Consider the following 22,966-nt stretch of genomic DNA (forward strand, 5'->3'; position numbering starts at 1 on the left):
ATTCTACTGGCAGGCAGTCAAGATCAAAAAACAAATAAATGAATAACATTTTATTGAAATAAGTATGATGAAAAAAGGAAGGAAGGAAGATAGAAAAAAACAGCGAAGGAACAGGGATATTATTTCATTTTTTATACAAGAAATTCAAGAGAGTCATCTCTGGACACTTCAAAGAAATAAAACGGGTAGGGAGCCACATAGGTATTTGGGCAGTGAGGATGGCTCTTATAAAAAGGCAAGCAAACCCATCCCCACTGCTCACAAGCTTAAACTAAGATGGCTCCTGTGAATATGGGACTGGGGAGAAACAGTCCCAGATCTGCAGGACCTAGTAAACTCTGTGTAGGGCTGACCTTTCTGAGTATAGAAGTTTGGGAGCATTCTGAGGGGACAACTGCCATGACCTGATGTGCTCCTTAAGACTCATTAGCTACCACCTACTTCTTCATAGCTGCTTACCATCACTTTATTACAATTACAGGCTTTAAATTCAAGTTCATTTAGGGGGATACACATATCAAAATATTAAGTCAAATATTGAAATCTCAAAAAAGTCACCTTTTATTCTGTCCAATTTTCAAACTACTTTCCTAATGCAAATGGCTGTATTTAACTAGCTATCAGAAAACAGATGAAAAAATTAATTACTATTATCTAACAAACATGACAGCAACAGTTATGTATTTCATGAATGTACCTATCATAAAAATAAATTAGTCTATCCCTTAACAATTCATTGTACAGTACTGAAGAAATATAAAAGGCCAAGATAAGATAGGGTTAGCATTTTTTAATGCCAAGGAGATATTAAATGTACTGATGGTCTACAAAGTACAATCCCTCCCAGCAAACTGATTTGATCATGGAAGCTGACTTTGGTCCCCCTCAGATGGACACTCAGCTAGTCTAAGCATCAACTCTTCCTAGGTTCTGGAACTCAGAGGAGAAAAATGTAGCATGCCTGGAAGACAAATTTAAAAATGACAACATGAACTATGGTACTTATGACTGCTAAAGCTTCCAACACATTTTCTAAATTAGGTTTCAATCAAATTCATCTCAAACTGGAGTAGGCAGGCAGAAAGTCTGAGGTTTTGACATATTTGAAAGACAATAATCAACAGAATATTATGCCAGAATCAAAACCAAAAGGCAACTCTTCACATGTAAGTTAGTTCTTATGTCAGCATCAACATATGCAAAAATAAATCCTAAAAATAGAGCTCTCAAACTGTCAAGATCAAAAGCCAGGTGTGGTCACATATGACTTCAATCCTAGCTCTCAGTAAGTAGAGGCAAGCCTGGTCTACATAGCGGGTCAGCCAAGGCTACATAGTGAGACCCTGTCTCAAAACAAACAAACAGGCTGACAAAATACCAAAAGATCAAAAGTAGAGGGGCTGGGATGATGGTTCAGAGCTTAAAGCAGTGGCTTCTTCTGCGAGGCTAGTTTGGCTGCCAGCTTCCACACCACTAGGTAGCTTAGAACCCCCTGTAACTCCAACTCTGGAGGCACTGATACCTGCTTCTGGCTTCCTCAGGTACTGCACTCATGTGCACATACTCCTCTCTCTCTCTCTCTCTCTCTCTCTCTCTCTCTCTCTCTCTCTCTCACACACACACACACACACACACACACACAGAGAGAGAGAGAGAGAGAGAGAGAGAGAGAGAGAGAGAGAATTAAAAATAAAATTAAATCATTTAAAAAACAGATTTTTTAAAATAAAAAAATCTAAAGGTTTGGGATGTTGCTGTTTACTGTATCTCCATTACTTCGTTGTGTGTGCTCATGTATGTGGTGTACATGTATGTGTGCGTGTGTGTATGTGCATGTACACACACCCATGTGCACAAACCCATTTACATGGATGGAAGAAAAGGTCACTGGATAGTCTCTATCTCTGCCTCATTCTCCTGAGGTGCTATTACTGAACCCAAAGCTGGCTGTTCTGGCTAGGCTGGCTGGCCGGCCTGCGAGTTCCCTGGATTTTGCCCTGCAATACTGGCTGAAGTTACAGACATGCATGGCCAGCACCAGCTTTCGCATGGGTACCTGGGATTTGAACGTAAAGTCCTCACACTTGAGCAGCTAATGTTCTCAGCCATCCCTTTCTTTCTTCCAATCTGTAGCTTTCTGACATAATTCTCTAATTAATGCCACTTGGGCATGGTCTCTAAGACTGAGGACTCAGGGATTGAACAAACAATCCTAGACGTCTTCTGAGTTTGTGCTTTCATGGCAGGGACAGCAAACACTGCTTACAAGACATCTATCTCCTGCTCCAAACAGTAAGAGAAGACAGGGAAAAGCAACCTGTCCTATCTTTAATGTGTTAAGGCAAACATTAACACATCAGTAAGTTTCACAAATGCCAGACCCTAACAGTTTAGATGTCAAGTTTACTTGAACATCCTAAATTACTCCTAACTCATCAAGAGAGGTCTATCCCCATTGCTGGCTTTGAGACAGACTCTTACTCTTAGCCTAGGATGGCCTGGAACTTACTAGTTCAGGGTAGCCTTGAACTTACAGCCATCATCCTACCTCAGCCTTCTGAGTGCTGGGATTATAGGTGTGATCCACTCTCCTCAGTTACTGTTAACTATTTTTGAATTATATAACTAAAGATTTTATTTAGCTAGTAAATACTTCTTCATGCTAATCCTAAAATAACTGTATCTTTTCCACAGAACCACAGAAAATAAGCTAAACCCCATAAAAGCTACCACACGCCTCTCTGATATTTTGTGTAGAGCATCCTAGCAATTTTTACATCCCTAGACTTGTGATATTCCTTTGTAGATCTTCCAACTCCAACAGTACAACATACGCATGGGTGGCACCTATACATTCATCATTGGATGAGTTAACTACAACATCTCTAATTGTTATGTTAAGAACTTATTAAATATATGTATTCTCTAAGAATATCTTATTACCCCATATCAAAGTTTACTTAAAAATGGGTTTATGGTGATCTCTGGTAATCAGTAATATTACTGTAATAATCAGTAATAAAGGCTTCCAATATATTTCTAATTCTAACATTAGAGGATTTTATTCCACTTACAATAAAACCACAGTGCCACATACACATTTTAGAAGCCACAAAACTACATTCTTTTGGCAATAATCTTACTGAAAAAAAATTTAAGCAAGAATAAAACACAACATATACAAAGGAAAACAACACATTTTATTTACAACTGGAGGAGAGGAATCAAAGAACTCACGTATGGCAGGGAAGCCAGACTATTAACTATATTTGAACCGTGTAAAAAGAACCAAGAGTTTGGTACATTAAGAAACCAAGAGATCAAAAATGTTCTAGGCTACAATAATAGATATAGGTAATATATAAAAAAGGCCAGTGGTTTTGTTGGTGATTTCTTTTTTTCCTTCTTGAAAATTTTCTCTGAAATTATGGGTGCATATTTTTAAATTAAAATGGAAAACAGAAAGCTATTTCCATTCCATCTAACCCTAACATATAAAAAAGGAATAACACACATTGCTAAACTTAACTCAGAAGTGCCATTAGCTACATCACATGTGGCAGAGAGTGTTAGGATGAAAATACTAAGTCTACTTACATTGTTAGAAAGCTTGCTAAATCTGAAACATGCACTTAGGAACCACAAGATACTATCCTGCTGATCTGAGGGATTTCATGTCATGCCTGTTTTAATTATATAACCTCCCCATATTTCTGGAACTGAAACAGCTATTTTTGTCTGACTAAACTTCTAAAACCCAGAACTGGTGGGCAAAGACTACCCAAGGCCTGTCCAACCTGCAGCCCACTAGCCATATGCTAACTATGAATGCAGTCCAAAAAAAATCATAAATTTACTTAAAACATCTTTAGAGTTTTGGGGGTTTTTTTTGGCAACTGCTTTGCACAGTTCTCAAACATCAACAGTGTGATGACCAAGTTGTGTTGCTAGTTAATTGTTGGTCATATTGAAAGCCATTCCAAATTAAAAAAAAAAAAAAAAAAGGTCTACATATATCAACCGTCTACAGTTGGAGCCAGAAAGACCAAAGGCAAAGCATAAATGAAGAAAATCTACAAAACTGTAGGAAAGAAGAGAGGGGTAGAGAAAAGCTATATTGCAGTAGGAAATCACCGGCCTACATATGAACTAAAAATAAAATAATCCTAACACTCCCTGAGTCCAGAATTCCCCATGTTCCTGGGGAGGTCACCCAGGAGTTCATCCTTTTGTTCACTGGCAAAGAGCTGCCTCTGCATTTTGAGTTAAGAACTTTTTATCAAAAGTAAAGAAATATGGAAGGCTCCAAATCCAATTACTGAATGTTCCCTGATGGCTAAAGTAGACCACAGTTCAACCTAAGAACTTCTGAGGAAGAAGTAGAGATGGAAGCTCATCATGTCCCTCACTTACCTAGTAAATGACACAAGCCTAAACAGTGGTTCTCAACCTGTGGGTCACGACCCCACACAGAGGATGTATCTCAGATATCCTGCAGATCAGATATCCACATTATGATTCATAATAGCAAAGTCAGTTATAAAGTAGTAACAAAATTGTATGGTTGGGGATCATCACAACATAAGGAACTGTATTAAAGGGTTACAGCTTTAGGAAGATTGAGAACCACTGACCTAGGACTTAGGTAGAGGCAGAAGGATCAGGAATTCAAAGTCATCCTCAGCTACATAGCAAGTTCAAGGCCAATCTGAGCTACCTGAGTTCCTTTCTCAAAAAACAACCAAACAATCAAAAGAAACCCTTTGATTACATCTATCATTGGACCAGAGACATCCTTAACCTCTAGTACCAACCTGAAAATAGGAAAACTTTGAGATGTGCAGAGTACAAATTTAAACAGTGCACAAACATTATCAGACTAAGGACACTGCACCCTGCTATATGTATATTTACTTCCCGTTTCTCCATAAGAGAGGTAGAAGAGGTAAAACTAAGCAAAACAAGAAGGAAGTGGGGGGAGGACCAAGAATTTCTAAAGAGGATGTACAGATAAAGGAAGAATGGAAAGGTATTAGTAGTTTAAGGATAAAAAAATACTTATTATCTGTGAATTAACACGTAGACTGGGGTCTACTATCAACCAATCAGCACATCCTGTCCTTTGGTAAAGTTCAATAAAAGCCACATTATTGTCAGATGGCGAGTGCATTCAAAACCATGAATCTTTAACTAATTACAGATTTCCAGTTATGGTAAGTCAGGTTGCACCAGGAGCAAAATGCCACCAACTGAGGTTTAGTACAAGCTTCAGAGGGCCTGTTCTGGGTGACATCAACGGTTAAGTGAGTGACTGTTCTTCCCACACTCGTGTTTACTAACAGCCTCATACTGAAAATAGTCTCTGTTCAGACTGACTTCAACACACTTGCTTCAGCTTCAGATTTCTTTCAGAAAAAAAATTTTTTATGCCTTTACCCTATCCCAAGGCCTTGATTCTAAGAAACTCATCTCTCCTCTTAAATCGGGTCACCCTTTCCAAAGGCTATCTGTTGATTACAACTAGTTCCTCACTTTAACCATGAGGAATTCCTTTGGTATACTCAAACAATAGTTACATCCATCATAGTAATTAAGATTTTTTTATGGTCAAGGTCTCACAGCCAAGCATACTACTTCATATCTATAATCCCAGTATTAGAGGGCCTGAGGTAGGATTGATTACCCAGAGTTCAAGGACAGCCTGAGTAACATAGTTGGCTCCTGGTCATCTTGGGCTATAGACTCTGTCTTGAAAACAAAATAAATAAGATTTCTCCTAATTAGGTGTGGGCCTCTGAATGAGAAATGTTGCCCATAGGCTGTTGACGGTACTATTGGGGAGGTTAACCTTTAAGAGGTGAAACCTTGCTAGAGAAGTATGTCACTGGGGCCAGATTTGAGACATCAGTCCACCTAGAGCTAGTTCCCCAGCTTCATGGTGGGCTGCTCCAAATGCCCACCACCACGCCTTCTCCACCATAATGGGCTCTCCCTCTCAAACAGTCAACCAAAATAAACTTTTCCTTCCATCAGTCAGTTCTGGGCATTCTGTTTTATCACAGTAACAAAAATAAGCAATTCTCTAGGCAAAGCGGTGCAAGGGATCCATAATTGTAGCATTCTGAAGACTGAGGCAGAAGGATCAACAGGAATTCAAGATCAACACTGAATTCAAGTGAATTCCAGCCTGAGTTACACCGAAAGACCACGTCTCAAAAAACAAAAGGACAACAACCAAAACAAAAACCAAAACAACAAAACAAGGTAACAAAACAAAACTGTTCCACCAAGTATGTGACAAAATTTGTCTCATGCTTAGTTTAAAAATAACCATTTAACCCAGCACTTTAATGGGTTGTGTGTGTGTGTGTGTTAATGCCATATATTCTGTATTTTTGGAAAACATGGTTCATAAATTGTGTTGATGAAAATTCTTAAAAATAAAGTATCTGATTAAATGAAGTAAATATCATGTATGCTTTTAACAATTCTCTTCCATTAATTGATTTGTACTATTGATCCATTTGTTAAGTTAAAAAGGGTTCCCCTCTTATGTGCCCTGGCTAATTCTCATTTAATCTTTCAGGTCTCAGCTATTCCTTCTTCTTGAGGCCTTTCCCAAATGCAGACCACACACCCTAGTTACACACTCCTACCTGCACAATGCACATCCACTAGCAAACTCTCAAGCAGATTATGTTACATGCGTATGAGCTCATCTGTCAGTGACTGACATAAACAGACACAAAAATCATTTGAATGAGGTCACAAGTAAAGTCAGAATAACCACAAAGGGGTAGAGAACTCAATCCTTCAGATTAGGCTGCCGCGGTAAATAAATGTTGGGATGGGAAAGGGGGGAATTAAGGAGAACCATTAGTGGGAAATCCCATGGATAAGTACACCTCCTTATGAAGGAAAAAGGCAGTGCAAAAGACTGTATGTTGATTCGTACTGATCTACTCACTCCTACACCGTCCACAGTCGGCTTGCGATTTAGAACAATTAAAAAGGTACACATCTGACTTGGATTCATCATCTGGTAGGTCTCACCTGTCATGGGGTCAAACAGCTGATTAGCCTCTAAGTCAGTGAAAGTGCTGCAGCAGACAGGACATTTGAAGGAAGCCCGATTGGTGGAATTTCTCTCATCTGTTTCAATCCTCCTTCTCATGTGGTCCAGCTTATATTTCACTACATTGACAAGGGTGCGGTAATTGATGAAGTAGTAGTTATGGCGGGTCGTCTTCCCATCTGCAGCAGTCTCTACCCTCATTCTGCATTTGATGAACTTGTCTCCCTTTAAGTTATTCAGAACAGATCGAAGCTGCTTCCGATCAAACTTGAGCAGCTCCAGCATGTCCTCCTCTTTCACACAGGGGTTCCGGATCAAGATGTCCAAGGCCAGCACATGCTCAATGCCATAAAAGCCCCGGATGACATACTTGGCTAACCGCTTCAATGCTGCTGGAACTTCAGTGAGAACATCTGGGTCTGCCATCTTCAAGAGTAAGCTTCAATTTCAACTACATTGGATTGAGGGGAGGGGGATTAGTAGGCATGGGGACATAATAATCATTTTAAATCTACAACAGCCTCTTACTGTCACAGAAGAATTCAAACATCTCTTTAAAAGACTTCTAACACGTAAGCATTTAACAGAAATTCAGGATTTTCCTCTATAGTACACAAAAGATTACACCTAAAATGCTTGACATAGTTATTTTAAGGTTCAACAAAGTGCTTGATTCCAAAAAAATCTATTATTTCTGACAATAATATAGTACATCAACCCCACTTTATTTTACAAAGAGAAACAAAGAAAGCTCTGAGAGCACTCACTGTTCTTAATAGCATGCTCTCTAGAAACGGCTGGAAATCCAGAGGATCCTAGCAATTACCCTAGACATTTCTTTTCAGTAAAACTTTCCTGCTAAGATCTAAGAATGTTTTATACACTCACACTTTCACAATGATCACACACACACACACACACACAAACACACACAAACACATAAGTAACTGCCAACCAGTAGAGACGTCTGACAAAATTAAGGACTGTCGTAACTGAAAGAAATTAATGCTGAGATCAAAATGCATTACTTTTAAGTTATATCTGATCATTAAATAAGTGGCTTCTATATCTTAAAAAATTATGGGAGGGAGACAAAGAAATAAGACACCCTTAAATAGTGAGTCCCTTGAAGAGCATAGCAGAAGCTGACTGCATCTAAGGTCTAGGCCACAAGCCAGAGCTGTCCTCTCAAAGTCTCTCTCATGGCACAGCACTTGGGCTTCAGTCAGACAGGCTGAGTCTGGGTTGCTATAGGAGCTCGACCAAATCCTTAAACAAGTTCAAGCCACGCCTTACTCTCAAAAGGAAAATGGGCTGCTGTGATTAATGAAGATGTTCAGTGGGGGCCCAAGAGGACTTATTAACTAGGCTAGCTTTCATGTAACTTCAATATGACCCAAACTGAAACTAGCCAGCCTATCCACACAGACTTTATTTCAGATTTCTGTAAGATCTACGAAAAATTTTAATAGACATCCCACTCAACTATTTCTAAGAACAGACATATTGTTATCACTATCAGTTTCAACTGAACCTCTAATTTGAACTTTGAAGTAACCAACCCTATCAGATTTAATGCTTCATTCTGTGAGAAATGTAATAATATCTGCAGTATATCCTAAATAACCAGTGTATACATGTATACTATAAGGTCATATCTACAATAAAGGAAAAATAAAAAGACAGTTACAGCATGTATTTTAAACATGTATTTTAAACAGGACTCAGGCAGAGGACTGTAGATACCGCACTGTAGTACTGCAGATACACACAGAGATAACAAGGCAACATCTGGTTTACTAGTCTAAACCTGGCAACCCCAGAGCCTTTCTGTCACCCTCGATGTTTAAGTGTGTCTGGGTTCACTACCACATTGGACCCAGCACAGTACCAGATATACTTTGATCCCCTTTTCAATTTTGTCTACACAGTGTGCTTAGAACCATGTTTTGCTTTCTGCATGCTCAGCAGCTAACCGAATAAAACATAATGGCTTCAGAAACGTGCAAAAGACCAGAGGGCAGACGAACGAACACCAGCATAGCCTTCTGTATTTCTTTCCATTGCTTTACTATCCTCTGTCCCGCCCTCAGACACTATATGGTCCAGACCATCGGTTCTCAACCCTGCCTGCAGGACAATCATCTAGGCAGCATTTTTAAGCTTACTAACACTGGGCTCCACTCCCAAGAGTTCTGTTTCAGCTACTATAGAAGGGCCTGATTAGAAATTCTACTACTTTTAAAATCCCTTTAGATTAGTCTAATGTGCAACAATCCCTGATCATTGCTCCAATCTGTCCCATGGCCATGACCATTCTGTATCCTACGAATGCACATCCTGCATGGAGAGGACCCAATACTGGTTGTTCAGCTTGTTTCCTCTGTCTGATACTCCTCTGGGTGTCCTGAAGATCAGTACAAAGGAATGATATCAAGACTCTGCCAGCCAATAGTCTGAAGCGTGCAAATTCCAGGTCAGTTTCTTGATGTTAGCCCCAGAAAATCCACAGCCTCGGTTTCTTCACATATAAAATAATTAAAGAGCCTTTCTCACACAGTTAATGTATGAATTAAATCAGATAATTAACACAACACATTCTGCTTCTGGGCTGGCATATGAAGTCAACTGAAGTACTGGCATTCAGAACACACTCCCCCATCTAACTGACGTTTATGCCAGTGAGCTGATAGGAAAGAGGTGGCACTGTGGTTGTAACAGGAGCCGTGGACATAAAACCTAAATTTAGGAAGAAAGGAGGGATTGCAAGGACAAGATAAATGAAATTTGTTACAAAAACAAAATCCAAAGGTTCCAACAATATACTGGGGGGGGGGGGGGGTCACAAGTACCTATGTGGAACCATTGTAAGGAGGAAGCGTGCATGAGAATCAGAAACCATCTCAAGAGGACTAACTCTTATAGACTCGAGGCAGGGCCATCCACTTTCAGAAGCCCGTCTTTGATGAAATATCATATTCCTTTGAAGACTCGAACAAGGTAGCTACAGAAACTAGAACTCAGGTGGGCTACCTAGTTCAAAACTCTCAAATGTTAAACCCTTCTTCCTGACCAGGGCCTTTGCTCCTTCACCACATCCCAATCAAGATGAATCAAGAGTATACAATCTCTGGATTTCTTAAAAGCTCCTTAAATCAAGTTCTGAAACTGACAGCCCATACGGAGTTTTCAACACTTTATGAATTGGTTGTCAACATTAAAAATCTTGGGTGCCTATAAATCCCAACTTCCCACTACACTCCTCTTGTAGATTAGAAGTAAATGACAAAAGCGAGCCCACGTTCCTACATCAGCTAGTCTCTGTGGCAGGTGACACTTAAGAAACTAACATCTCTGTTTATGGAGGCTTCTCCGTGTGGTAGTTAGTGGTCTTCATTATTTTCTCTTCACAGTAATCAGGCATCTACCAACTTCACCTTACCCAGTTCAGACCTAGATTCTAATTGTAAAAACATTTAAGGACTACTGTGCCCCTGTTGTGGAACTGGGAGAATCAAAAGTTCAAATCACTCTGCTTTTAGCAAAGTCATCGTCATATCCACGCACTAGTTCCCTCCATCCTCAAAGCTAAGACCAAACCTTTCTCTTACCGTCCTTAGGCTTTGGGTAATGTTTCCTGGCCTTCCCAAATCCCCAACAGTGGCATCTAATGCTCTCCCTCACATTTCCTCAGAATCTGTACAGTTTCTACCTGTAAGGCCGGGACTTCAGCTTGTTCATCAATGCTAGTGCCTAGCATAAACTACTCAGATACTTAAATCGAACTTTCAATACATCCTCTGGCCATGTGTTCTTGTAGCATATCCATCCTGCCAACTTCCACACAAATCACTTGTTCCACACCTGCATCCCAATAATGAAAGCTACAAGCCATCCCTTTTTCTTTTTTTAATTTAACTTGTAATTGCTTAAAGCAAGGAGTTACTAGATTAAACTTGTGATTTCTGAAAAAACTATGCTGGATGAAAAGTAAGGGATAAAAGAACAAAGTGGGTGCAGGAAGGAAGCCCTTTCAGTTAGACTATTTTAAAATACTACTTCCCAAGTTCTAGAAGAACGTGGAGTCTACAGAGCCTCTACAGTTTTCTGTTTACTGCATTTTACGATCTCTCCATCCCTTCGTCCTAAAGGGGCCCACGACGGAGACAGTTCCGGACCGAGGTGGCCTCCACCAGCCGTGTTCAGACGTGTCCAGACCCCGAGACCCCTACGGTCCCTCAGACGCGCCCAGGGGCTTCCCGGGACAAACTCGACGCCACCAAGCCCGTCCTACCCGAGGTCGCACATGGGCCGCTCCGGGGCAATGGTTCTTTGGAAGACTAAGAAGAGGACCGAAGCAAGAGGTGGCCGAGAAGAGGGAACTAGATAAGGAGGGGGGCGGATAGGAGAAACCATGAAATATGCGACGCCGGGTCAGAAACCGGGAACAAGGACCGAGGAATGAGGTTTACCCAAGTGGATGCTCGAACAACTCCCACTACAGCAGCCCTCAGCACCTCAACTACCGGCTTCAGCCAGCCCACGCCACTTGCGAGACAAGGACGAACGCCTAATTCCTGCGACCAGCTTGGAAACCGCCCGTTAATCCGCACCGCGAAGCTTTCGATCAGTCATGCTTGGACCGACCAATGAGATGATAGGTCCTGCCCACAAGCTCTGCTCCGATTGGTGAGAATCCAGGAATGGGCGTCAACCTCAAGGAAATCGTGGCAAGATGGCGTCCCTGGATCGGGTGAAGGTTCTGGTGTTGGGAGACTCAGGTGAGCCGCTTAGCCCACGTCTGGGACTACCGACACGCCCGAGCTTCCAGATACCCCTCACATTTCGCAGTTTTACCCTCAGCTTCCTAGCGCTTGTGTCCACGGCTGAAATCCCTTTCAAGACCTTAAAACTACACTTCCCAGAGGACTTTGCTCTCTTGTCGACGTGGTGGCGTGGCGGGAGGTGGAGGGCTCAGAGCCCGGGTCTTTCTCTGCTTTTCCATTTCGTTACGTTGGTCTCCCAGGCGACCCCAGGCTAGTGTATACTGTCAATTCCTTTATTGCTCTTGTTAAGCAAACAGAATTTGGTCAGATCACGCCTTCGGGAAACTGTGTTCATTAAGTCAAATGTACACTAAGAATACACTGACTTGTATTAACTCCCTTAATTCTAAAATCAGACTTTTAACTCCATTCTACAGATGATACAAATGAGGCGAACTGGTTCGAACCCACATTCGTAAGCTGTAGCATGCAGTGAAATAGTAGATGGTAGTCATGAGTTCCCTTTTAACTTACTTGTTCTCATCTAATAGTTGAATACCTATCTTGGGACGCACGGAATAAAGAAATTTGATAAGGGCCACACTCTGAAGCAGCGTAATGCTGAGCACAGTTTAGTTTTATTGTTAATTTTTTTTATATGCCTTGAACATTTTATAATTTCCACTAAAGTCTTTCTCCTGCCTCATTATCCTTCTCTATCCTACTTCCACCTCTTAAGAACTTGAATGTACACTGCCCATGCATTTTATAGATGTGCTTTTCTGGGAAGGACTTCTTGTGCTCCATACATTTTGCTGAGTGATTAGAAGTAGAGAGAACACACCCTCAATAGCTGACCTATTTAATTCTAAAGGCTGAAAGCAGTCTTAACTTCCCAAAATTCTTTTAACATTTCACCCCTTTTATTCTTTTGTAAAACTTTATTTTTGAGATTACAATTTAATTAGAACGTTTCTCCCTACCCTTCCTTTCCCCCAAACCTTCTACCTCTCCCTGCTTTCCTTCGGATTTATAGTCTCTTTTTTTATCAACTGTTATTGCATGCATACATGCATTTGCTAATACATATTCTTACATATAATCTGTTAAGTCCATATAATGCTACTTGTATAGATGTTTTGAGGTCTTACTGTTAGCACTGGGCAACTGACTAGTGTGTTCCTCCCTCGGGAGGACCACTCCTAGATTTACTCAGTTGTCTGTAGTTCTCTGTGTAAGACTGAGGCCTTGTGTGTTTTTTCCCCAATATGGTGTGGTTGTTGGTGTCATCCTTGTTCCAGTTGTGTTTGGGCAGTCGTGTTAAGATTTCATGGGTGTAGCTTCTGAGAGACATATTACTAGGGGATACAGTTTCACAGCAAACCCCCTGCTCCTCTGGCTCTTAGAGTCTTTTCACGCCCTCTTCTGTAATGTTTTCTACGCATGTTAGGTGCATGGGAATTTGTAGATGCAGTCATTGGGACTGGGCTCCACAACTCTGCATTTTGATTGGTTGTAGTTTTTTGTAGTGGTCTCTGTCTGTTGAAAAGTGAAGTGCCTTAGATGAGGGATGAAGACTACACTTAGCTGTGGGTATGAGGAGATATGTTTATAGAGGGTTACTAACTTTACAAAATTCTTAAGGGTACAAATAGTTAACAACTCACTCTTCCCTGGTATTGTCATCTTTTCTTACAGTTGAGAGCTGTGCTTCATTTTGGCTTACACACTCAAAAGATTTAACTAATAGACAGCTAAATAGCCTAATACTACTACCTAGAGATGCTTATCCTAATACAGTTAAGCTAACTTTGGGTTCAAGCATGTATCAAGCTAAGAACTAAATCAGCTTTGGTTTGCCTCCAACATAAACCTATATGTAAACACAAAAATCAACATACTCTATTATACTTTTCTCTATTATACATAATATTTTATGCTCTAAAAACTAGATGACAGACACTATATAGTATTAAGTATAATGACAAACTGATTTTGAGTGCCTTAAAATCTTAGAGTCTATATGTTAAAGATTATAATGGAAACCTGAGAAAATGTTTGCTTCAATTAAGTGAAATGTTTAGTATCTTTTAATATGTAAAGAGGTCGTACAGGGCTGGGATGTTTCTCCATGGTAGAGCTTCTGCCAAGCACGTGCAAGAACTTGTATTCAATAGTATAGTATGACACAAAAGGTCATGTAAGTTAATAACACCAAGACCCATTATTAGTTAAATGGACAGAACACATCATTAGAAAATTCATAAGAGTGGGAGGAAAGTTGATTTTACAAAGATTGTAATACATATCATTGTGGCTTTTACCTTAAATTACTTTCCACATACCTGAGAACTGGACCTGAGTCTATTGTGCAACAGCAACAGATGCTCACTGAACCATCTTTCCAGCTCATTCACCCCAAGCTTTGTTGCTGCGGAGTGGGGAATGGGGTTTGGGGTAAGACATGATCTCACTAGGTAGTCCTGACTAACGTAGGCCTGGCTGTGTATATCAGGGTGATCTAGAACTCACTGTATAAACAAGGCAGGCCTAGAATGAATAGAGATATAACTGCCTCTGCCACTGTATCAGTCAGGGTTCTCTAGAGTCACAGAGCTTCTGGGTAGTCTCTATATAGTAAGGGAATGTGTTGATGACTTACAGTCTGAAGTCAGTCCAACTCCCCAGCAATAGTAAGCAGCAGCTGTGAATGGAAGTCCAAGGATCTAGCAGTTGCTCAGTCCTACAAAGCAAGCAGGCAAAGAAGACAGAGTCTTCCTTCTTCTAATGTCCTTATATAGGTCTCCAGCAGAAGGTGTGGCCCACATTAAAGGCATGTGCCACATACCTGGATCTGGAACTTGTTTTGTCCCAGGCTGACCTTGAACTCAAAGATCTCCTTCTCTTAATCTCCTGGGATTCATAGCCACTATGCCTCAAGATCTCCATGCCAAGATCCAGGTCAGAAACTTGTATCTCCTAGCCTCAAGATCTGGACCACAGGTGAGCCTTCTAATTCTGGATTGTAGTTCATTCCAGATATAGTCAAGTTGACAACCAGGAATAGCCACTATAGCCACCAGCCTTCTTTTTTAAGACAAGCCCTCCTCTTGGCCTGGAGCCCCTAGGCTAAAGCTGTCAGGCCAGCAAACATCAGGGATTGCCTCTCTCTGCCTCCCCAGCACTGACATTACAGACATATACCTCTATATGCCTGGCTGCTGTGTGTCAGTTCTGCGGACAAACTCGTGTGGTTAGCTGCTTTCTTAAGACCTCTATGTAGGCACTAAAGTCCTTTGAGTATGGTACCATGGCATCATGAATCCTGTCACTGAAGGTATTCAAACAATTTGTGAGATGTTCCCTGGCTTAGAAGAGGTGGTATAAAATGTCCCATTTAGGGTTACGGGTTACATATTCAGCTGACTAGAGACCTTGTATCTTCACAGGTGTTGGGAAATCTTCACTCGTCCATCTTCTGTGCCACAATCAAGTGTTAGGAAATCCGTCATGGACTGTGGGCTGCTCGGTGGATATCAGAGTATGTGTTCTTGTTTAGTTTTTCCTTAGTCATACTACACAAATGTCCTTCAAATCCCATGATTAAATTATAGGACTTAATTAAAATTAACACTAATAACTGGGATTGATTTAGCTCCTACTGTGTGTCAATACTGTCATTCCTTATTTCATCTTTCTTAATCTGTGAAATACAAACACAGAAAGTCAGTCATAGAGGAGTAAACAACAACCAAATTCATTCAACTCAGGAGAAGCTAAAGTAACACATGAGCCCAGTTGTCTGATTGCACAGGCTTTTATTTTAATCACTAGATTTTGAGTGATAATCTCAAATTAATCAAATTAATAGCCTCCATAATAATAAAGTTAATATCTTCCATAAATAATTCTGCCTAAACCTGTAACTCTAAGACTGCAAACTTAGACCTAGTCATACCATGTAAAGTCAAAAGCCTTGTGTAGACTGTTCTGTGTCACAGTTAGGTACTCGGTGCAGTTTTCACTAATTTAAGTCATAATGTCTAATTCTGGGCAAGTCTGTCATCAGTTGGCATGTGTTCTTACCATTGAATCAAGAACAAATTCGGGGGCCTTGTTAGAACAACTCAACAGGCCAAAGACCCAAGTTCAATTCCCACCAATTCATATGGTGGAAGCAAAGCACTGGCTCCAATGAGTTGTCCTCTGGCCCTCACATGTATGCCCTGGCACATGCACTCCCACAAACACACACAGTAAACAAAAAAATGGGAACAAACTAGGAAGAAATGGTAGTTATAGTAATAGCTGTTTTCCTTTGTTCTTTGATGCTGTGGTATAGGCTCCAACATGTTGATTAAAATTTTTCTATTCAATTAGTTATTATTCCCTCTTAAGGGAATTTCTTTTCTCTAGCTGCTTTTAAGAGGTTTATATGTTTGTTTGTTTGGGGGTTTTGTTTTTGTTTTTGTCTACTGTTTTGCAGTAATGCTAACCTAACCTACGGCTTGGTCTACCTCAGTCTTCTACTCAGAAGTCCTGCTCATATCTTCATTCCTCAGAGGACTCTCTCTCCTGTCTATTTTCCCCTATCTCTCTCACCCCCAATCTTTATTCCCTCCACCCATTTCTATTGATTTTCTAGTAGATTCATTGTTTTTATCTTTGAACTTCATCTCCTTATATCCTTTTTTTTCTTCATTTTTTTTTCTCATTGCCTTCTGGAATATGTTTTCATATCTGCCTTCCTGTTGACTAAACATCTTTCAACTGTGCCTAATGTTAATATATATACTTCGATTTTTGAGTAATATAAATTAAATTCAATAACAATTTTTATCAATATTCAGGTTTTTCAAAATCTTATTTTTCATTGTGGATTTCATTTTTAATTAACTTATTTTTCACAGTCATTTTGTAGTTTCTTTTAGATTACAGTTTGGGTTTTTTTTTTAGGGTGAAGTAAACTTCCTATTTGCTATATATGTTATTCTACTTTATACAGAAATACATCTTGTATGATTTGTAATTCTTGGAAAATGTTCCTTTTTTAAAAAAAGATTTATTTATTTTATGTATGTAAGTACACTGTTGCTGTCTTCAGACACACCAGAAGAGGGCATCAGATCCCATTAAAGATGGTTGTGAGCTACCATGTGGTTGCTGGGAATTGAACTCAGGACCTCTGGAAGATCAGTCAGTGTTCCTAACCTATGAGCCAACACTTCAGCCCCCTTGGAAAATGTTCTATCCTTTATAGATTTTTTTTTTTTATGTGCATCAATGTTTTTCCAAATGTATGTCTGTGTACCACATGTGTGCAGTGCCTACAGAGACCAGAAGAGGATACTAGATCCTCTGGGACTGGAGTTACCATGGAGCTGCCATGTGTAGATTCTGGGAAGAGAGCCCAGGTCCTCTGAAAGACTAGCCAGTGTTCTTAACCAGTAGCCATCTTTCTGGCTTTATGTCCACATTTTTCTAAAAAGAAAAAAAAAAAAAAAACAAATAAACAAAAGAACCCACATGCCTCTTTATGGAAGCCTTGTATGCTCTTTTGTGCAAGGATCCTTGTTTTGTTTTGTCTTTGTTGCTGCCAGGGCCCTTGCAATTTCAGTAGCGCTCAGAATTTCTGTCTCAGCATGTCTGTGGCATCTGAGTATCATGGCTTCCCACACCCAGGCCTGAGGCTTCCATTTCATATCTTTGATATATTCTGCAGCAGCCCACCCACAGTCCCTGATGGGAGTCCCTCCTCTGGGGACAGTTCTTATAGCCTCCTCCTCCTCCCCTGACTGAGGAGCTGATCAAGGGTTCCCATTTCAAGATGGAAATGGCAGTCTGGTCCTAATCACTCACCCACACATCCTTAAAAGCTGGAAAATAAGTCTGCTATTCCTGGACAACTGTCGTGGCCTGAGCTGCCCCACATTGGGCGCCAAAAATGTTGAGAACCACACTACCCCACATTTGGGGGCCAAAATGTTGGGGACCACTCTGTCATTGTTGGAACCCATACTGCCAAAAGCCTTGGGGGCTAAATTGTTAGAGCCCGCACGGCTCCAGGCTGCTCCAGTCAGCGGGTCGGGGTTCAGCAAGAGAGAGAGTGAGGACGGAGTGTGATTCAATCCCGTTTATTCTTCAGTTTCTCTTCTTCTCTCCAAGTCCCTAGTTCCTAGTCGAAGTTCCAAGTCCTAATTCCCACTTCCTCTGTAATAAATCTCAAGTCCTAATCTCTGTTCCAAGTTGCTAGTTTCTTTCCCAGTTCCAAGTTCTCTTCCAAGTGCCTGTCTTGAGTACAAGTGTCTACTGTCTAATGCCAAGTTCTTCCTCCAAGTGCCAAGTGCCTAATACCTAATAATTTCTTCTGTCTGCCTCTCGCCTTTTATGTGTCTTACTTCTAAGCCACGCCTCTAAATCACATCCTTAGGTCACGCCCTTAGGTCTTATCTCTAATTCACACCTTTAAGTCTCACACACCCAAGGGAAGATCCTGGGTATCTAAAACAAGATGTTATCAGAGTGTGCTCAGCTATTGTAGGCTGTTGTAATCAAGTCTCTTGTCAGGGTATATGGCTCAAGATGGCTGCATGGATGGTAGCCGCCTTCTGTCGGCTCCCCACAGACAACAGTGAGATTCCAGGCACTCACTTGAAACTGTATCTATGTCTGCTCCACAATGTTTCTGCATTTCCAGCATCTAGACATTTCCCTTCCTTTCTCTTTCTCTCTCACTAGATTATGTTCTCTCTCTCCCTCTCTCCTTCCTCCCTCTCAAAATATTTTTATAGCATTGTTTTGAGTTTAGAGTAGAAATGAACTGTATCATTTTAGCTTACTGTGTTCTTACATTCTTGGCTCTGGGAGAAAACCAGGTTCTAAGCAATGAATTCAAATGCAATTTTGCTTAGGTTTGAGAGACCCAATGACAGGTTCTGACAACACTTTCTTTAGACTTTACTAACTCCCTTCCTGTGAAAGATCATAGCACATTAAAAAGAAACTTAGATGCTGGACCAATTGCCTTTCTACTTAAAGATAACCTTAAAGTAATCAATATACCTCCTGGGGCCAACTTCTATCATCTATAAGAGAGAAGAAAATTATGTCATACCTAACTTTGGCATAGTTTTCTGCCCCTCCTTTTATTCTAGCCCATCTTTTTCCTGTCCCTACCAAGCAGGTTAATGAGACTACCTTCTGTCTTGTGCACTTTCACTCTGTCTTAATAAAGTGGCAAAAATCCAGTACATTTTAGAATAGGTGTGCCTGTAAGAATTATCTGTATCTCATTCCCAATCCCAGGGCAAATTTTCAGTATGCCACGTTAAGCACAGAATCTATATAGGATTTGTATTATATTTGTGGTATTAGGGTGTTTGGTATGCTTTGTGCATACCAAAAAGCACGTTACTATTGAGTTATATCCTAGCTCAGATGTAGAATTTTTTGTACATATATATTATTTTAAAATTCTCCTGTACTAGTTTATTGATGAGAGCTTGTATCCTAAATGTTTATTGAATTTTATTTATTCTGTCTTCACGATAATCATTTTTTTCCTGCTTTACTCTGTTTCTTGATTTTATATATTAAACACACTTTGCCATCTTGGACTAAATCCAAGCTTGTCTGTCTGTCTGTCTGTCTGTCTGTCTGTCTGTCTGTCTGTGTGTCCATGTAATTCTCTGTATATTTCTTAGATTCTTTTATTCACTTATTTTTATTTGTCTAGGGTGTTTTTCCTATATTTTATAGCTATATAGCACATGTTTCAGTGCCTTCAGAGGGCAGAAGAGGGCAAAGGATCATCAAGAACTGGAGTTACAGCCTGCTGTCATCGGCTCTGTGGGTACCGAGAACCAAATCCAGGTCCTTTGGAAGAGCAGCCAGTGAGCTCTTAACCCCGGAGCCACCTCTCCAGCCCTGTTCTCCAAGCTGGTCTTGACATTTTAGTCTAGAACACTTTTCCAGTATCGAGAATCAGTTATCTAGGATGTTTTTCAGACATTTGCACCTAAATTCATGAGAAGTATTAGCCTATTACTTGGCTTTTTCTAATTTCTTTGTGGGGTTTTGATACTGTGTTGACCTGTTCTTCTGAAGAGCTTTATAAGATTCATGTTATTTATCATTTGAATTTACAAGTGAAACTAACTGAACCAGTGATGTTCTATGTGGGAAGTTTTTAAGTCCAGTAAGGAAAACGAGAAAATGATTGCATTTCTTCCCTTGTCGATTTTGGAGATTTGTGATTGAAAAAGAATTTGTTCATATCAAGCAAACTGCTAAACAGTGTTTCTCCACCATGGTTGCTTTCAATGAGACAACTATACAACCACTACTGCAGATCCTATAAAATCTATAGGAGAGTTAGTATCTGTACTATAGAGGATTTTCTCTCTTTCTTCTTCTTTTTATTCTGGTAGAAGTAGTTGATAGCTTTGCTTTTAAAATGTATCTTTATATGTGACGGCATATGTAGCATGGCACACGTGTGGAGGGAAGAGGACCACTTGCCTGAGTGTTTTCTTACATGATATGGGATCTGGGAATGGAACTCAGGTTCTCAGAGTTAGAGGCAAGCCAGCCTGAGTTTTATTTTCTTGATCAGTTTTTTCGTGGTCTAGCAAAGACAAGTTTCAGTTTTGTTTTCTCTATGTGCTTTGCGTTTTGTAGGGGGTGGGGGTATATGTGCACATGTGTGTAGGCACATGTGCAAGGAGGCGTAGGAAGATGGGCACTCATATGTGGAAGCCAGAAGTTAATGTGTGTGTCTGTCATTCCTCAGGAACCGTCCATCTTGTCTTTGGAGCTAGGGTCTCTCGTTGGCCGGGAGCTCACCAAGTGGGCTAGGTTGTCTGGCCAGCAAGCCCCAGGAATCCATCAGTGTCTTCCTACCCTACTTAGGGAATATGAGCGCATGCTACCACACCCTGCTTTGAAAACATGGGCACTGAGAGAGGGAACTCAGGCCCTCATGCTTGCCCATCAAGGACGTCACCAGCCGAGCAATCTCTCCAGCCCTGTGTTTGTTTTGAATCCCACTGTAGAGCTCATACCTCTCCAGATTTAATTTACTCTCTTTTTCAAGCTCCTCCTTGAAATGAGTAGTTGCTGCATTGATTTCTTTCAAGCTTCTCACAGAGCTTGGAGGTACTGAAACGTCTGTGTAAACACAGTGTCAGCTGGTTCGTTATCACTCAGTTCAAAATACTGTCTAATTTGCATTGTGATTTCTCCTTTGGCTCATTTGTTATTTGAAATGTGCTTCCTAATTTCCAAACATTTGACAGTGTTGATGATCTTGTAATTGCTGGTTTCTAGTTTACATTCACTGTGCTCGGAGAATATCTACTATACAATTCCATTCTTTAAAGTTGTCTGAGATTCCCTTATGTCTTGTTTTAGGGTCAGTTTTGTTAATTATTTGTTAAGTAACTCATCTCTTAAGTCAGAAAGAATATCAAGCTTAGTAAGCTTTTTTGGAGTTTTTTTCTTTTTTTTTTTTTGGTTTTTTGAGACAGGGTTTCTCTGTATAGCCCTGGCTGTCCTGGAACTCACTCTGTAGACCAGGCTGGCCTCGAACTCAGAAATCCACCTGCCTCTGCCTCCCAAGTGCTGGGATTAAAGGCGTGCGCCACTACTGCCCGGCATTTGGTAAGCATTTTGTTTAATTATCTCTGCTGGATTGCTTTTTCTTATCTGTTTCATCATTCATAAGGAATAAATGTTAAAATCTTCCACTGTTTATATCAATTTGTCTTTCACTGTTGTTTAATTCTGCCTGTTTTGATATTATATACTAGTTTGAGATTGGGTTTTTGTTGTTGTTGTTTTTGAATTTTTTTTATTGGATATTTTCTTTATTTACATTTCAAATGTTATCCCCTTTCCCGGTTTCCCCTCCAGAAACCCCCTATCCCATCTCCCCTCCCCCTGCTTCTATGAGCGTGCTTCCCCTCCCACCCACCCCTCCCGCCTCACCACTCTAGCATTCCTCTACACTGAGGCATCGAGCCTTCACAGGACCAAGGGCCTCTCCTCCCACTGATATCCAACACGGCCATCCTCTGCTACGTATGTGTCTGGAGCTATGGATCACTCTATATGTATCTTTGGTTAGTGGTTTAGTCCCTAGGAGCTCTGGGGGGGTCTGATTGGTTGATACTGTTGTTCTTCCTATGGGGTTGCAAACCCCTTCAGCTCCTTTAGTCCTTTCTCTAACTCCTCCACTGGGGACCCAGTGCTCAGTCCCATAGTTGACTTCAAGCATCCACCTCTGTATTTGTCAGATTCTGGCAGAGCCTCTCAGGAGACAGCTATAGCAGACTCCTTTCAGCAAGCACTTCTTGGCATCCACAATAGTGTCTGAGTTTGGTGACTGTATATGGGATGGATCTGCAGGTGTAGCAGTCTCTGGATGGCCTTTCCTTCAGTCGCTGCTCCACACTTTGTCTCTGTATCTCTCCTGTGAGTATTTTGTTCTCCCTTCTAAGAACAACCAAATTATCTACACTTTGGTCTTCCTTCTTCTAGAGCTTCATGTGGTCTATGAATTGTATCTTGAGTATTCCAAGCTTTTGGGCTAATATCCACTTATCAGTGAGTGCATACCATGTGTGTTCCTTTGTGATTGGGTTGCCTCACTCAGGATGATATTTTCTAGTTTCATCCATTTGCCTAAGAATTTCATGAAGTCATTTTTTTAATAGCTGAGTAGTACTCCATTGTGTAAATGTACCACATTTTCTGTATCCATTCCTCTGTTGAAGGACATCTGGATTCTTTTCAGCTTCTGACTATTATAAATAAGGCTGCTATGAACATAGTGGAGCATGTATCTTTGTTATATGTCAAAGCATCTTTTGGGCATGCCCAGGAGTGGTATAGCTTGGGCCTCAGGTAGTAATATGTCCTGCTATGTCCGATTTTCTGAGGAACCACCAGACTGATTTCCAGGGTGGTTGTATCAGCTTGCAATTCTACCAACAATGGAGGAGTGTTCCTCTTTCTCCACATTTTTGCTAACATCTGCTATCACCTGAGTTTTTGATCTTAGCCATTCTGACTGGTATGAGGTGGGATCTCAGGGTTGTTTTGATTTGCATTCCCCTGATAACTA

At 40.6% G+C, this 22,966-nt stretch overlaps 2 protein-coding genes across 4 annotated transcripts in view; one reads left to right on the forward strand and one right to left on the reverse strand.

The window, feature by feature from the left end:
• Gtf2e1 (general transcription factor IIE subunit 1) overlaps positions 1 to 11,703 on the reverse strand; it is a 32,377-nt gene extending 20,674 nt beyond the window's left edge. The window contains exons 1-2 of one of the 3 annotated variants that reach the window (XM_034515146.2): positions 11,548 to 11,703; positions 7,054 to 7,526 (exon numbers count right to left, since the gene is read on the reverse strand). In XM_034515146.2, coding sequence (XP_034371037.1) covers positions 7,054 to 7,501 — 448 coding nt within the window. In that variant the 5' untranslated portion in view covers positions 7,502 to 7,526; positions 11,548 to 11,703. The other 2 variants (XM_034515147.2, XM_076942910.1) reach the window with 2 other exon arrangements.
• Positions 11,704 to 11,758: 55 nt separating this feature from the next.
• The window catches only part of Rabl3 (RAB, member of RAS oncogene family like 3), a 35,033-nt gene continuing 23,825 nt past the window's right edge, over positions 11,759 to 22,966 (forward strand). Inside the window, exons 1-2 of the mRNA XM_034515148.2 lie at positions 11,759 to 11,856; positions 15,291 to 15,382. Of these exons, the coding sequence (XP_034371039.1) occupies positions 11,811 to 11,856; positions 15,291 to 15,382 (138 nt within the window). The 5' untranslated portion in view covers positions 11,759 to 11,810. The remainder of the gene's footprint in view (positions 11,857 to 15,290; positions 15,383 to 22,966) is intronic.

The sequence above is a fragment of the Arvicanthis niloticus genome, chromosome 12 (assembly GCF_011762505.2).
Source record: "Arvicanthis niloticus isolate mArvNil1 chromosome 12, mArvNil1.pat.X, whole genome shotgun sequence".
Lineage (NCBI taxonomy): Eukaryota > Metazoa > Chordata > Mammalia > Rodentia > Muridae > Arvicanthis > Arvicanthis niloticus.